Source organism: Oryza glaberrima, chromosome 9 (assembly GCF_000147395.1).
Source record: "Oryza glaberrima chromosome 9, OglaRS2, whole genome shotgun sequence".
Lineage (NCBI taxonomy): Eukaryota > Viridiplantae > Streptophyta > Magnoliopsida > Poales > Poaceae > Oryza > Oryza glaberrima.
The window spans coordinates 14427889-14443416 of record NC_068334.1 but is presented as its reverse complement, the minus strand read 5'-3'; the positions used below and the strand labels follow the sequence as shown (position 1 = coordinate 14443416).

Sequence of the window (15528 nt, the reverse complement as noted above, 5' to 3'; positions counted from 1 at the left end):
TCTCTTGGAAAATTTCTTTTGAGTGTATCTTCCTCATGCAATTATTGTTCTTTTTTTTAGCCCATTCAAACGGTTATTCCTATAATTTTCATGTGTTTTACCATCATCTGTTTTCCATATGCATTCCTATCAAAATCTGATATCTTAAATCCCTGCTTTTCAACTAGTAGTTCTGAATGCATTCTTACTGGAAACTGCATCAGCGCAATTTACACGCAGTAACAATATATCAACCGATGGTTCAGGAACTTATTCAGAGTAAGTTTGATAAATATATACAACTTACTCCCTCCGTTTCATAATGTAAGACTTTCTAGCATTGCCCATGTTTATATAGATATTAATGAATCTAGACACATATATATGCCTAGATTCATTAACATATATATGAATATGGACAATGCTAGAAAGTCTTAGATTGTGAAACGGAGAAAGTATTATCCTTCAAAAGGAGACATATAGAACTTATGTCCTTTTATTTGTGCATGTAGCATAATCTGGCAAGCACATTTGACACAAACCAGCCATCAATCCATCACCGTCTTGGCATTACTAGGACAAGATAAGAATGGGCACTACCGCATTAGTAAGACTTTGTAACTTCCTACTAATGCTGCATTTAGTGAAAAGCAAGAAGGTTTCAACTATGACGAGATTATAGGAAAGCTGTGGTGCTGGTGCATCGTTAGAGACAAGTCGAACCTAACACGCCCTGAAAATATCCTCACTTTCACTTTCACTTGCACGATAATTCCAGCCATTACCTTCTCATCGTCTTGTCCTTTGTGAGATTCTTTCCTATCAACCTACTAGTTTTAGTGATGAACCTTGCCAATTTGCCTGCAGCATTGCGTAGCACAAATTGCAAATTTCACATCTATATTACATGTAAACCAGGGATAAGTGTGCAATCTGAGACAAAATTTGGCAGTCACCGATTAGCTGAACAAACCTGTACTAATTTCTTTCATCTACTACAAAGTAAACGTGATAGATGATGATCGTTTGAAGAAGTTTGCAGAACTCATGACTGTACTAGCTATAACTTGTAACCAAAACGTAATCTAAGAGCATTTCGATGATTTTTTAACTGTTCTCGAAGGTAAAATATTTGCTGTACTCGAAGATGAAGCTTAGAAAGATCGGTACTGAAAAACAAATAAAAAGGAATACTATATTACATATATGAAATAAATCCGATCGAGTACAAATATGATGTAGGGTGCAACTAAGTTGCATCAAAGAACTGCATACAGAAACCTACTACTCCTGATCAAAGAGTAACAAGCGATCAGAACCCAGAATAATCTCGCCTGTACAGGGCTAGAATATCAGAGCTAAGCCTATGAACAGATATCTGACATGATCGCATGAACATGCCAATCAATTACGCCGTGCAAATCGATCGATCGATCGAATGAAATCAGGCGTATCCGCCCTTCCACGCGGCACCGCGGTAGGCGCCGCGGTTGTCCCTCCGGTTGTTCCTGAACGCGCAGCAGCCGAGGGAGTAGACGATGACGATGAAGACGAGGAAGACGATGCAGACGACGGCGACGCGCTTCCAGTCCCGCTTCAGGGTCGCCACCGTGCCGGCCTTGCACGACTGGCAGTTGTAGCAGAGCTGCGTGCCGTCGTTGCTCCACGTTTTGCAGTCCGGGTCCGAGAACGGGGTCGTCGTGGACGCCGGCGTCGTCGTCCAGTTCGTGCCGCCGATGTAGGCGAAGTTGCAGCTGGTGGGCGGCTTGCAGCATCCGGACTGCACGCAGATGACATGGAAGAAATGTGAGGTTTTCAGTTCAGAAATGTATGGACGCACACACACGGTTAATCACTAAATTTTACCGGAAATGTATGTAAAAGCTACTCCCTCCGTTTCATAATGTAAGTCATTCTAGCATTTCCCATATTCATATAGAGATTAGTGAATCTAGAATGACTTAGATTATGGAAAATTGACTAGACTGGGTTTTACTCTATTTTCTAGAAAATTCCCACCGAAAATATTTTACATAATATTGAAATTATATAATTCTTTGTTAATCCATTCATACAAAATTAATTGTAAAAATCTTAAAGACTGAAACTTTCAGATATCTTCCGATAGAATAATCTGTTCCATATGTGTATAGTAGTGACTAAATGGAATTTTTCGGGCATGTTTGGTAGAGCTCCAACTCCTAAATTTAGTTTAGGAGTTGGATCTGGAGTGTTGTTGTAGAGCAGCCTAAACCCAGCTCCACCTCTCTAGTTTATTTTATGAGAGCGCTACATCAAGCTCCGTTCCTGTTTTATTTTAGATGAAACTGAAATTGTTTGACACTTTGACTGGGCACCAGCTTTAGAAGAAATAGAGGTGAAGCCAAACATGACCTTCGTCAGGCAGTTGAGTTCTGTGACCTAAAAGTTCGGTGAAAGGGCACCGGACCATTGAATCCAAGATGGCACCAAGAAATTTCTCCCCTAAATGGTCAGAACTGTGGATGTGTTCAGAGCAACAGCAGGTCCGTTGATGGCTTTAAGTTGAAGAAACTCCACCATAAGATAGGTCTAATCCTTCCGTTGACAATAAGACCATGGAGGTTTTTTTTTTTTTTTGGGAAGACCACCATAAGTCATGAAGCAGTATCAAATGCCTCGTGATTCCTAATCTAAGCACTCCCAATATGAGTTTTTTTTTAAAAAAAATATGATTATTCAACTCTGTGACAATTGAATTTGTATTCCTGAAAAAGGTTCAGATTTTAGGCTATTGTTCCCGCTACTGTTATAAATAGTATCTGACCAGTATGATGATATATCAAAATGAAATGATGTTTGCCTACCTAATAGGCTAATAATGCACACCAAATGACCTTATCATAATTAATTTCCATCTGGAAAATACTACCCGTGGTTTACTAATGGTGCAACCGTACACGTTAACATCATCTCCTAGATAAGATATATACTTTCGCAAAACTCTGCTTCTTTGACAGTGACACTAGCAGTTTCCTTCTTATCCTCACGGGAACTATTCGTGAAATGTCAACTGTTTTTCAATTGGAACAAGTACGTGACGACCAATCAACTGCAATTAGGAAAATGCTATACATACTATTATTTTTTTTTACTAAATTCTTACTAAAACTTAAAACCGATGTATCATGCTGTGAGTTTATCTAGAGTTTTTATAACTTCCATCTATCTAAATTAAATGGCTAAGATGATTATTAGTAAAAGTTTAATAAGAAAAATTTAGTATGTGTGGTATAGTTATTTTGGATAAAATTTGATTTCAAGAAAAAGTTGAGAACTGAAACGAATGGGGTAACTTGGTTAATTGTTGTTACCTCGAGAGGGGAGAGATCGGCTTTGAAGAACTGGGTCTGATCCCAGTTCTTGTCCTGCAGTTTCTTGCAGACCTTGGAGTCCTGGAGGCAGCTCCTGATCCTGTTCCAGTTCTTGCTGTTCTCCATCCGCTTCTGCAGCCAGTTGGAGTAGTCGCCGAGCCTGTACTCCTTGTACCCTCTGCCGGAGACGGCCTCGCCGGCGCCCTTGTTGGTGACGACGAAGGCGAAGACGGTGAAGCAGAAGAGGACGACGATGAGGACGAACATGGCGACGAGGTAGAACCAGAGGAGGCAGTTGACGCGGCAGCAGGCGCCGACGAGCCCCGCCAGGGAGACGAGGAGGAGGAACACCCCGAACGCGATCACCGGCGCCGATAAGTAGCGCTCGCACTCCGTGCCGTCGGCGCGCGTCGCCAGCCAGATGCCGCCGCCCAGCACGGGCACCGACAGGAGGAACGTCACCGCGTTCAGGATCCCGAGCAGGCTGTTGCTCAGCCGGAACGCCATCGCCGCCGCCGCCGCTGGTGGTGGTGGTGGTGTTGCTGCGCGCGGTTTCTGTCGGAGTTTTCTTGGGCCCGCGTCGCGTACGGTGATTTTCTGAGGTTTCCTGCGTGGTTTGTGAGTGGACGTGGTGGTGGGTGTACGTCGGTATTTGTAGTGGCAACGCGTGCGCGTGGTGAGACGAAAGTTCGTGGGTGGTTGATCGGTTTGCAACTTAAGCACACGCAAGCGTATTGACCGGGAAACTCTACCTAAGCTTCATTTAATTATATGTGTTTTTATAGATTTTGTACTCGATTTTGTAACGTCCTTCGATGGCCGCTGGCAATAAGGAAAGGCAGGGAAGCGAGTTAGTAGTACGATTGCTCGTCTTGCTTGCGCGTTTGGGTCGTTCTCAAATTGTTGGCGGTTTTCAAATTGGCAACGACGCGACGATGAACATAAGTAAGTGCCACCGGCAAATTTGATGAAAGCGACGGTAATATGTCATCGACGCGCTGAAGAAATGTCCTGCACAGTATGATCGATCAGTTTACCGTGCTTCTGCAAATTACTTCACCCGAACGTCAGTCAGTCTACCCCAAGATGCAGACAGAGTGACAAACACAGGGGTAGAAAAAAGAGGATCACCCATTCTTATGGTAACCACGAACACGGTACACCCACGAATAGTACTGAGGTAAGAAAAATCTGGTGCAGAATCCGCGACACAGAACTTTCCAAGGCATCAGAGATCACAAAAAAAAAAAAGGGAATTGCTAAATGGCTGGCGAATGATTTTTGAGCACAAAGTCATACAGATTACTAACCATGGGATTCACTTTACGATTCGTGCTCCGGTGACCCCGACGAAAGCAATGGAATTAGGGTTTAGGTTCCGGATTGGGATGGGGGTGGGAGGGGGAAGAGGGGGGATCGCCGGGCTTAAAGGGATGGCCGTGGGAGGCGGCGGCACGGCGGTGGGCGGTGGACACGGGCAGACGGCGACGCGCCAGTGGCGGCGCCGAAGACGCGGGGATGGAGGAGGGCGGTGGGCCGGCGTCGGCGGCTAGGGCAAACGGCTAGGAGACGGCAGATCCGGCGGTTGGCGGTTAGGAGGCGGTGGCTAGTGGTGGCGGATCCAGTGGCGGGAAGCCGCCGGAGACGGGGAAGACGGCAGGGCAGGGGCACTCGCACCGTATGTTGGGAAAGAGAGGGGGTAAGGGGTAGGGGAGGAGGCCAGCCGGGGAGATAGGGGAGGAGGGGGGCTTGCCGGCGCCGTTGACCCCTTCCGGCCAGCCGGCGAGTCCGGGCGGCGGCGGAGGCAGCTGCGCGCGAGAGAGATGTGGTGGCGGCCTGGAATGACGAGGGGAGGGAGAGGGGTTAGGGTTAGAACTGCAGCACGAATCTTAAAGCGATCCAATGGTCCAGAATTCGCATGATTTGTGAAGTGTTTTTCTGTCAAATGCCATCTAGACAGCCAAAAAAAAAGTTGCTGAACAGTAGTAGTAGTATAATCTGCATTGCAATCTTTTTAGAGTAAATTACACTCACAGTACATGAACTTGTGTGGTGGGTGCAAATAGGTGCAACAACTTGCAAATTGCTCATTTCGGTATAATAACTTGGCTAGTTCGTACGAATCTAGGCCAAAACGATTTATACAAACAAAATTGATCTAGCTTGACGCATAATGATATGCAATTATTATTACACATAAAAATTTAAAGTTACAAAATGTGTTATTATTATCCGCATGATATAGATTGATAAAAAAACCAAAACAATTAAACATGCCCGGTCATGAAAATAAACTTTCAATAAAATGGAGCTTCTGAACATAGAAATTAAAATGAATTTCCCGGTGTTACATGCACTATGGCATGCCAGAAATTGTCTTGGACCTAAAGATATAAATAAACATAAGATGAGTTATAGAGAAACGGAAATTCCCGAGAAATGAAATGAAATAAACTTTTGCATCACTAATTTCTCTTTTTATTTGGATTGCAAATAAGATCTCCAAAACACAATCAAGCATGTAAATTAAACTGGGCAAAATTTGCTACAGGACACTCGAAAAATGTATAATTAGCTATGGGACACCGCAAAAACGTGAATTTGCCCGAGGACACTTTAAAAATGTAGTAATTTGCTGTAGGACACTGAACACATTAAAATATAATATCCACTCAATTAATGAGAGAGAAATCATACAAAATGACAATTTTGCCCTTCTTCTTCTCCCCAATCCTCCATCGATTCCCCAATCCATCCCCGACCGGCCGACCCCAATCCCCAGCACCCCATTTATTTATTGTCGGCACTCGTCGCAGAGCCGAAGCTAGAGGGCTTCCTCGGCATCATCTCCTTCTCGGAGCAACAGCAGCATCATGGCAAGGGCAGCACCGGTGCCGCTTGCTATGCGAGCTCCGGCAGCAGCGTCGGCTACATGTACCCTCCTAGCTCCTCCTCGCTCCACTTCGCTGACTCCGTCATGGTAGCCACCTCATCACAGCTCGTCATCCACGACGGTGTCAGCAGCAATATGGTGAGTGCCACTACAGAGCCAACGGCAACGGCGGCATTGTGCTGGCCATGATCAAGAACTGGCTTCGGAGCTTGCTGACCACATCGCCACAACATCAGAGTGCAGTGGAGGCGGTGGCGGTGCATGGCATGTATGCTCCGGCGGAGGCGCTCTCTCTCCTTGAACATGGCGGGTCACGCGCAGAGCAGTACTGGTGGCATGGCGCTGAAAGTCTGTCCACGTCAGCGCATGGAGCGATGGTAGCTGGTTGAAAGGAGAACGAGCAAGGTAGTAAGGCAGTGACAGTGTCGGCACCGTGGTCGCCGTCGGCTCGAAGTCAGGCAGTAGCGGCGCGGTGGTAGACGCCGGTACGGCGGCAACAGCGAGGAAATCCGTCACCTTTAAATTATCTAAACGGTCGTGAGGAGCTTCCTGCTACGCTCGTTCTCAGCATACCGTGTGACCGCACCGTCAACTACGCCGAGCGCCTGTCCACCATGGGCAAGCCAATGGAGCTCACTGCAAGAGTGAGCATTGGAAGAAGACTGAAAGAGGGGAGAAGAAGATAGGGGCAAAACTGTCATTTTGTGTGGTTTCTCTCTCATCAATTGGGTGGATATTATATTTTAATATGTTCAGTGTCCTACAGCAAATTACTACATTTTTTAAGTGTCGTCAGGCAAATTTACGTCTTTGCGGTGTCCCACAGCTAATTACACATTTTTTGAGTGTTCTATAGCAAATTTTGTCATTAAACTGCTACCTCATCATCAATACGTGCTAAGTTCGAACAATTTATTTTGCTTGTTTGGATTATTTTGGTCCAATTCGCTTTCGCACAATCTAGGCAAGTTATTGTACTGAAATAAGCAATTTACAACTTGTTGTACTTATTTGCACCCACCACACAATTTCATATACCGTGAGCGTAATTTACTTATCTTTTTATTTTTGGGACGTACTACAATTCAGTAGTCGCGAGGCGCCAAGATCGAGCAGTTGCGAGTATGAAGCCACGATGGCGGCCGAGCAACGAGTTTGTTTGACTGGAACAACGCCGATCGGCGATCGAGCAGGTGCTGCACGAGGTCTGATTGATCTGACCGACCTTTTTGTGTGCGCCAAGCGATGAAACGCTAGTTTATAAGCTTTGTGAGTACTGAGTACCAACTTCTCACGCTGCTGCTACCTGCTTCTGAATTCGTCAAGCGAGCAATAGCACACCTTTCATTTTCCGAAGCAATGAATACGGATCGCTCATACGCGTGGTGTCCTGATACCGATGATATTGACGCTTGACTTCAGCTAGGTCTCCCTAGAAGACGTCCACAAATCTCCATTTCACATGTGCTTGCATTTTTGTTTTTGCATTTTTCTGAATATCCTAAAGATAAAGATAAAGATAAAAATTAAGTGTTTCACGTAAAACGATATAGTAATAATGTGTGATTAATTGAGTTTAAATTATTACAAACTTAAAAAATGATTAATCTGATATTTTATAACAACTTTTATACAGAAAATTTTCGTACGGAACATACCGTTTAGTAGTTTAAAAAACGTGCTATGAAAATCTAAAACTTTATCCATTATCTGTAGTGGAAACGAACGGGGCCAGCCTCACCTGCCCTGTAGAACAGGGCAAACGTTCTCACCGCTGGCTTCTTCCACACACACACACACACCAACCATCACATGGCTAATCTGTCTCAAAACAGACACAAACTTTCAGCTGTTCGTAGCCTCCAATTCCAGTGTTCCACCGTGTTATGGTTCTGCCTATATGCATCCGAGGAGGAAATGGAAGCAACGCTGATGTTCCGGTGAAGGCACCGGATTCGAGCACGACGTCCGGTCAGGCTCCTCTTTCACGTTGGGCCGTCAGAACACGCGGCCCAGATAGGCTCGTCCATCACTGAGAATTTCGCAGCCCAAACAGGGCCGCTAAGTATTGTCGGCCTGCCACATTCCAGGCCGCCTAAGGCCTGCGTATCGGAATGATGGACTGGCCTATATAGGCCCATCGTCGTTTGGATCGTGGGCGTGATCCTTATAAAAAGAGGATCGCAGTCCATTGCAGAAAGAAGATTAGGCCCAACGCGGTTGGCCCATTTACATCTCACGGTTATTGCGCGGGAGATTCTCCACTTTAAGTTCCTCAACCATTGGTTGATCAAATTGGTTCGCATCCCTCCACCGTAAAGCTAGGTATAGAGCATCCCTCAACTTCTAAATCAGTGTAAAGCAAGTTCCATGGTGGTTTTCACAGCTCGAGCTCACTAGGTGCAGTGTCAAGGTTAGGGTGGATCTATAGTATAAGGGCCAGTGTCAGGCGACACCGACGACTTTCAGCAAAACCTATAGCAAAACTGTTTATCTATATATTATAACACTATGATCTAATTATAATTAACATACTATGACACCGATAGATATGTTATGATACCAACGAATCAATTTTCTAGATCCGCCATTGACTGGGCGTCACCGCCGTTGACTCCTCACTCCTTGTTGGAAGAAACAGGAAAAGAGGACATAGAGAGAATAGAGAAGGAGGAAGGGATGGTATGTTTCACGGCCATCTAGGGCCATCGTAATTTTTTTTTATTGGAGAGCCATAAGTGCCACAGCTATCACGACTCACGTCAGATAAAGATCTATTTACATACTATGTAGGTGCTAAGTCAACCCAAACTCCTGGAGGATTTGATTTGTGCTAGTTTTAAAAGTTGGAGGATGCTCTATAGCCGGTTTTACAGTTGAGGCATAAGAATGGAACTCGACATATAGTAATGAGGAATCAGAAGTAGACTTTATGCCTTGCACAGATGGACGCATAGGATTGGGCGGAGCATATGCTGCCGTAACAAGTTGAAAGAAGTTTTAGGCCGAACCTTTTCAGCCTTGTCTTGTTGAAAGTATGAGCTCTCAGCCCATGTCGAAGAAAGATTATTGGCACGGAGAAGGTATAAAATGGCTAGTTGGGACATGTACCGTTGTTTGCAGGCTAAACTAATAAACATGCTTTTAGTATGTTTTGTGCATTTTAGCAAACTAAACATTTTGTACAAATACAATTGCAATTCACTAATCGAATACTTCTTTTCTTTCCTGTTCTTTACTGATGGATTACAGCTGGAAGAGGGAGTCCAAACATCTTGCATGTTTAGGGGAGACATCTTATTGATTTATTACTATAACTTCAGGTGTAGAAACACTCTTTTGCATCTCTCTCACAACAAAGAAAGAAACACTCTTTTGCAGTCTAATTAACCCACCATAATGAAATAACATGGTAAAAATGTCAAGGGTTTCCGCTTGAGCCAGACCCATATCCTTGCCCAAATCCAATGCCTAACCCTGATCCGCCACTAGATCCAGCCGAAGATCCAGCAGAGGATCCCGTCCTTGATCCACCTGACCCAGCGGAGGAACCTGCACTAGACCCAGCAGACGAACTAGCCCCTCCTACAGAGACCGAGCCAGACCTCGATCCAGAAGCGGACCCAACCCCAGCCGCCGAGCCAGACCCTGAACCAGACCCAGACACAGACACGCCACCGGGTCCCAACCCGACTCCGACCCCAACACCTACCCCGATCCCAACACCGCCGCCGCCACCGCCACCACCACCACCCAACCCAATACTGAGGTCCTCCCTCCTCGCCACCGGCCGGCCATCCACGAGTCCACCGGAGGACATGCACATGAAGGCCACCATCAACAGCAGCAACAGAGCAGCTGCCAGATTGCAGGCCTTGCTTCTCGCCATCCTCACAAGTCGCAACCACTACTTATCCAGGCCTCAACTCTTGATGAGCAAAATCACTGTACTCTTTCAGCTAGCGTGTGCCTCTGCAAGAAGGCAAGTGCAGTGTGTGCAGCAGATGCAGTGATGCTTTGCGTTGCTTATGTAGGAGGAGCAGCTGCAAAGAGCATAACGCAAGTGGAACGTGACGCGATCGATATCCGGCCATGGGAGTCAACCTTTGCGCCGAACGTACTGACGTCGTGTGGCTCCGGCCATACTGCCGCCTAGTGCCTACTGGCTAATAACTGTGGGCAAACCGCGACTCATCGAGGTTGAGATGTCGCGGTGGTGGGTGATTAGGAGAAAAAAAGGGGGAGAAAGATATATGTGGTTGTTGTCTGGTTGATTGGAAGCTAGTGGGGAGAGTTGTTGTGAACCTGTGAAAAATCGTGATGCGCCTGCCGGATAATGTGCTGGTGCAGGACGGACGCCGCCGCGGGATGTTGGGTGTTGCCGTGTGCTCGGCGCAGGCAGCGACGACCGTGACCACGGCTAGCCGGCTGGTCCGTCGCACGGGGTTCTGACCGGTAATTCGTCGCCACCGCCGGCCGCGACGTTCTCGCCCGCTGCCCGCGCTGCTGGATTTAGCCGGTGCTCATGCTGTCCGCTGCCTGTTGCAGAGCTAGCACTGACAGGTGACAGGTTAAACCTCCTTTTTTTGAGGGAAAAGGTTAAACCTCCTGTAAAGCAGAATTTAGGTGGTAGACTTTTGTGCTCACAAAATTCCATCGGTTTTTCCACGCATCTAGCTAGTATCGTTTATAAGTCATCAAGATGGACGCCACAGGCAGCCCACAAGTGAAAACTTTGTAGCGTTGACACAGAAATCAAATTAAATGCCTCAAACGGTCAAACCAAGTTTATTTGTACGTAAGTGTAATCGTGTTTTTAGTCGTTAGGGGAGTGCTTACAGAGCGTCACCAAGAGATTACTAATCACCTCCTAAAAAAATGTCTTTAGGTTTTCTAGTAAATAAATTGATCTGGATCTTTCTGTTAAACTAACGAGTAAATAAACTGATCACTTTAAAAGAAAAGCCTAAATTTTATAAAAAAAATAAAAGGATATGTTGGATCCAATTTTTCACCTAAAATCCTTAAAAATCAGTTTTAGAAACAATATATTAGATGCTCAGGTCACATAAGGAGGATTCTGAAGATCTTGCAACACCAAAGAACAAAAGAACTGTGATTGGTTGAGTAAATAATATAGGAACAAGAATCTGTAACTATACAAATATAACAAATCACCAAATACTATACGAGCTTGGCAAAGATAAAGCATGGTGGTCATCGTCATATGTACTAGTTTAAGGCTAACTCACCCACCTTGTACTTGTATACTTAGGACTGCCGACTGCCAGTGTTGATTACCTCCTCACCCAAATACTATACGAGCTTGGCAATGATAAAGCTGTTTGCCTGTTTGGAAGTCTTCTAAACGGTGTTGGTGCTCTTACGACTGCCGACTGCCAGAGTTTAGTCCAACATGCATGTTGAACAATAGATGTGATTGCGCTCATTACTTACATGTTGACTAAATATAGTCATAGAAAAAATTGAAAAAAAAATCTGACTAGATTGATTACGGAGTATAATGCTAGAAATATAAAAGATACAACCATACATAGCTTAATATAATCTATACTTGAAGAAACTATAAAACAATAAAATTGGACACTGCAAAACACAGACATAATTTGTTGTTTTTTGTTTTGTAAGTGTAGATCAATTTGTAAACAAAGACACAAACATGCGCATGTTTGTGTACTAACTTATATGATCGCAATGCATCTTACATTTTTTAAAAAAACATATTTATTTAATTATTTATACCACATGCATATCCTATGTGTTAAAAATACTTTCGGGTATCTTGTATTCTTGGTTGGGGTCCTATACTGTACTTAAAAAATACTTCTCTCTTGAAATGAATGTCAGATCTTCTGCCCTTAATTTTTTTCTTTTTTGAAAAAGCTAATTAGAAACTGACTGTCATTAACTGTTTATGCCCAAAATATAAATTTTGAAACGACCCGCACCAAACAGTGCGAAGTTTCATATTGATATAGCAGAGAAAAATACAAGATAGATCTCTGAGAGATCGTAACTAGGAAAAAAACAAAACAAAAACAAACACCACCGCTGTCGTACACTAGCAACTTCTCACACAAACTAGGAGAAGTCGCTAGCGCCAAGTCGACCGCCGCTATGCGTGGTCGATCACTGCTAGACCTAAGGAGGGTTGCAAAATGCCCCACGCACAACGACTCCGCCCGGAAGATCGTCAACGAGTTCCCGGTTAACCTTACGTAGAGGGGTTGGAGAGAGAGAGAGAGAGAGGATAGAAGATCCACTTGTCCCTGGTGACAATCTGACAATGACAACCAAAAACCGGCGGCGACCAAACCAAGAGAAGGCGGCAAAGGCGAGGAACAAAACCTCCTAGGCAACGCCTCCAAGAAGGTCATGACACCTTAGGTGCCACCGTTGTCGTTCAAGCTGGACCGGGTTTTCACTTGGCGAGTCTTGCCAGGTAGAGGAATGGTGGCCGCTCGACAATACCCCTAAAGGGATCATGACTCCCAAAGGCATCGACATTGTCAGCTCAAGAAAACCTAAGCTAGGCTTTCTCCTGCGACACTCTCTCCCGAACCTGTCGTTGCCACCCCAAATCTCCTTAGCCCAAACAACCTCTACCAGCTCGCAGGTCCACCACACCGGCGCCCCATCGTGGGCTAGCCCAATGTTGCCTCCCGCAATGCCGTCTCCCACGCCGACCAACACTTCCAGCAGCCATTCCAACCCCTCGCCGCAACAGCCGTCATTCTCCTCCGTCCACATTGGCCTCACCCGCACTGGCCACCTGCTTCCTCCAAGCCTGACCGGCATGCTTGCCACTAGCCGCAACAAGCTCTTGTTGCCATTGCCCACGCGAGCCTCACATCACTATCACTAACGAGAGTCCCCCGCTGTCATCGTCCACGCGGGCCTCCCTCCGCCGTTGTCGGTGCGGCCTTCCCACTGTTCTAGTCGCCAACGCGGCCTTGCCACCGCCACCGTCGCGGCCTTCTCACGGACGTCGTCCACTCGTCGCCACCGGCTGCTAAGGCATTCCACTGCCACCAGCCGCCATCGCCAGCGCGACAACTCCTGTCAGATTCAGCGCGGAGGCGCCAGATCCATCCGTAGGGAGTCCGAATCCTTAGCCTCTATGTCATGCTTTCATCCCCTAGCTCTTGGCGCCGACCCACCTTCCACGCAAAGATGCAGAGCACCATCGAGGTTTGGCCTCACCACCACCATCCTAGCTAAGCCGCTCGGTTTCCGTGCTCCGGTGACGGCAAGGGGTGGGAGAGGAGGGGAGAGGGATTGCGGAGGCACTAGGTTTCTCCTCCGAGTCGCCCGCACGTGGGCTACACGGGGGTCGGGTTTCTAATTTGTGCTCAGAACATAAATTTGACATAGATATATCTACTACATTTCAGGGGTAAAATCTTTACTCAAACCTATACTTTTACCGTCCTTTTCCAAATATGGATGATGTTTAATATTACCAAAGAGGACAATTAATTAAACACTATAGTTTATTATCCATTCTACACCCTATATAGTTCCAAAAATAATTAAACAAAGAACTATGTAAAAGTAGACATAGTCATTTATTGCATTTCATTTAATTCACATAGAGAAATGAAAATACATGGAAAGTACACTTGGCATGGTAACTATTACACCAGCATCATGTCCACTTCAAGGATTTCCACTAGAACCAGATCCATAACCATACCCTTCTCCAAATCCTAAACCTGATCCATTACCTGACCCACGCCCGTATCCTCCACCCTCACCATACCCAGATCCTGAACCCGACCCACTACCACCACCATAGCCATACCCTTGTCCGCTACCCGACCCAGCTCTAGACCCGGCCGAGGACCCTGCTCCCGATCCACCTGACCCGGTATACGATCCGGCACTCGACCCAGCAGAAGAACTAGCCCCTCCAATCGAGACCGACCAAGATCTTGACCCGGAGGTAGACCCAGCCCCAGCCACCGAGCCGGAACCAGACCCAGACCCAGAAGCAGAGACACCTCTCGTACCCGCTCTGACCCCAAGCCCAAGTCCAATCCCTAGCCCAATACCCTGCCCGCTACCCAAGCCGATGTCGAGGCCCATCCTCGCCACACGGCGGCTCTCCACGCAGCCACCGGACATCACGCACAGGAGCGCCACCACCACTAGAGCAGCAACCGCGCCGCCCTTGCCGCCCGCCATCCTCGTTTTTTCACCGAGCTGGCAATGGACGAAACGCCGCGCGGTGGTGGCAAGCTTTTATAGGAGGCGCGGTCTGCACTGCACGCGAGGCCAAGAGGAACAGGACGATGGCCGCAGCATCGATCGGGTGGTCGGGCGTGGGGAAAAAAACCCTCAGCTTTGTGCACGAAACGTACCGGGAATCAAGCTTCATCATGTGGTCGAGCTAGCACGCGATGGTGGCGCGGTGGTGCAACGCGAAAAAGGTGCCTGCTCTGCCAGATTGATGGATTGATTGATTTGGCTAGTGCGTGGAGTGGTTGCGATGCATGCGGTTTGGTTAGTAGCTGCAGGAGAACGTACGCACGCACCGGCCGGCGTGTCGTTCGTCCTCCGCGCACTAAGGTGATGGGTTTGGTATAACCTGATCCATCTCATCTATCGATCGATCTGCAATCTCGTTCTTAGAGATCGGGTGATGATGTCGAAAGTTCGCGACTCTTCAGTTAGGCAGATTAATTCATATATCGAATAGTACTTGTCGTGATCGATCTCTCCGGATGCACTATAGAGATGGTGATGACTGAACTTTATCAGGATCTTGGACAATGGATGTGTGAATTGCAGGTAGCTCCATACCTGCAAAGGGATTCATGCTCGCCAGTGGACTGGGAATCTGTACTGTAGCTCTTTTAAACGGCGATGTTGTCACAGCCGTGCAGTACGAAAGCTGTAGTTGGCGACTTGGGGTTGTGTTCGGCACCCCTTTACCAACCCCTCTCTTTCGTTTTTCACGAGCATGTTTTTCAAACTGATAAACGATGTATTTTTCTAAAAAAAATTCTATATGAAAGTTGCTTAAAAAATCAAATTAATCTATTTTTAAAGAAAATAACTAAAACTTAATTAATCACGCGCTAATGAACCGTTCCGTTTTTCATGCGTACTTGGTGTCGCTCGGACTCTCACACTTCCACACTTGCAGTGGCAGGAATGATGCTGATGAATCTTTTCTCTTTTACTTTGATCGAGCATGCACGCGCTTCAATCTGTCAATCAGACAAACGAAAATGAGGAAATTCTCATGAACTGCCTCCCGTAATTTGCTCCTATGTC

The 15528-nt window shown here is 46.3% G+C and overlaps 3 protein-coding genes across 3 annotated transcripts; 1 reads left to right on the top strand and 2 right to left on the bottom strand.

Moving 5' to 3' along the window:
- Positions 1 to 1149: 1149 nt before the first annotated feature.
- Positions 1150 to 4039, bottom strand: LOC127785404 (tetraspanin-8). The gene is made up of 2 exons (XM_052312844.1): positions 3333 to 4039; positions 1150 to 1759 (listed from the first exon to the last, which is right to left on the bottom strand). The coding sequence occupies exons 1-2, from the start codon at positions 3837 to 3839 to the stop codon at positions 1424 to 1426; spliced, it is 843 nt and encodes a 280-aa protein (XP_052168804.1). The 5' UTR covers positions 3840 to 4039; the 3' UTR covers positions 1150 to 1423.
- Positions 4040 to 9692: 5653 nt separating this feature from the next.
- Positions 9693 to 10381, top strand: LOC127783778 (uncharacterized). The gene is made up of 2 exons (XM_052310944.1): positions 9693 to 10122; positions 10260 to 10381. Exons 1-2 carry the CDS (start codon positions 9693 to 9695, stop codon positions 10379 to 10381), a joined length of 552 nt encoding a protein of 183 aa, XP_052166904.1.
- Positions 10382 to 13905: 3524 nt separating this feature from the next.
- LOC127783777 (cell wall protein IFF6-like) lies at positions 13906 to 14433 on the bottom strand. Its single transcript, XM_052310943.1, has one exon. The coding sequence runs from the start codon at positions 14431 to 14433 to the stop codon at positions 13906 to 13908; it is 528 nt and encodes a 175-aa protein (XP_052166903.1).
- Between the last annotated feature and the right edge of the window lie 1095 nt (positions 14434 to 15528).

Bases quoted from the DNA above. Each gene is read 5' to 3' on its own strand.
- LOC127785404 (XM_052312844.1), bottom strand. From the start codon at position 3,839: ATGGCGTTCCGGCTGAGCAACAGCCTGCTCGGGATCCTGAACGCGGTG. The intron at 1,760-3,332 runs GTAACAACAATT...ATCTGCGTGCAG, and splicing joins CCGATCTCTCCCCTCTCGAG to TCCGGATGCTGCAAGCCGCC.
- LOC127783778 (XM_052310944.1), top strand. From the start codon at position 9,693: ATGCCTAACCCTGATCCGCCACTAGATCCAGCCGAAGATCCAGCAGAG. The intron at 10,123-10,259 runs GTCGCAACCACT...TTGCTTATGTAG, and splicing joins GCTTCTCGCCATCCTCACAA to GAGGAGCAGCTGCAAAGAGC.
- LOC127783777 (XM_052310943.1), bottom strand. From the start codon at position 14,433: ATGGCGGGCGGCAAGGGCGGCGCGGTTGCTGCTCTAGTGGTGGTGGCG.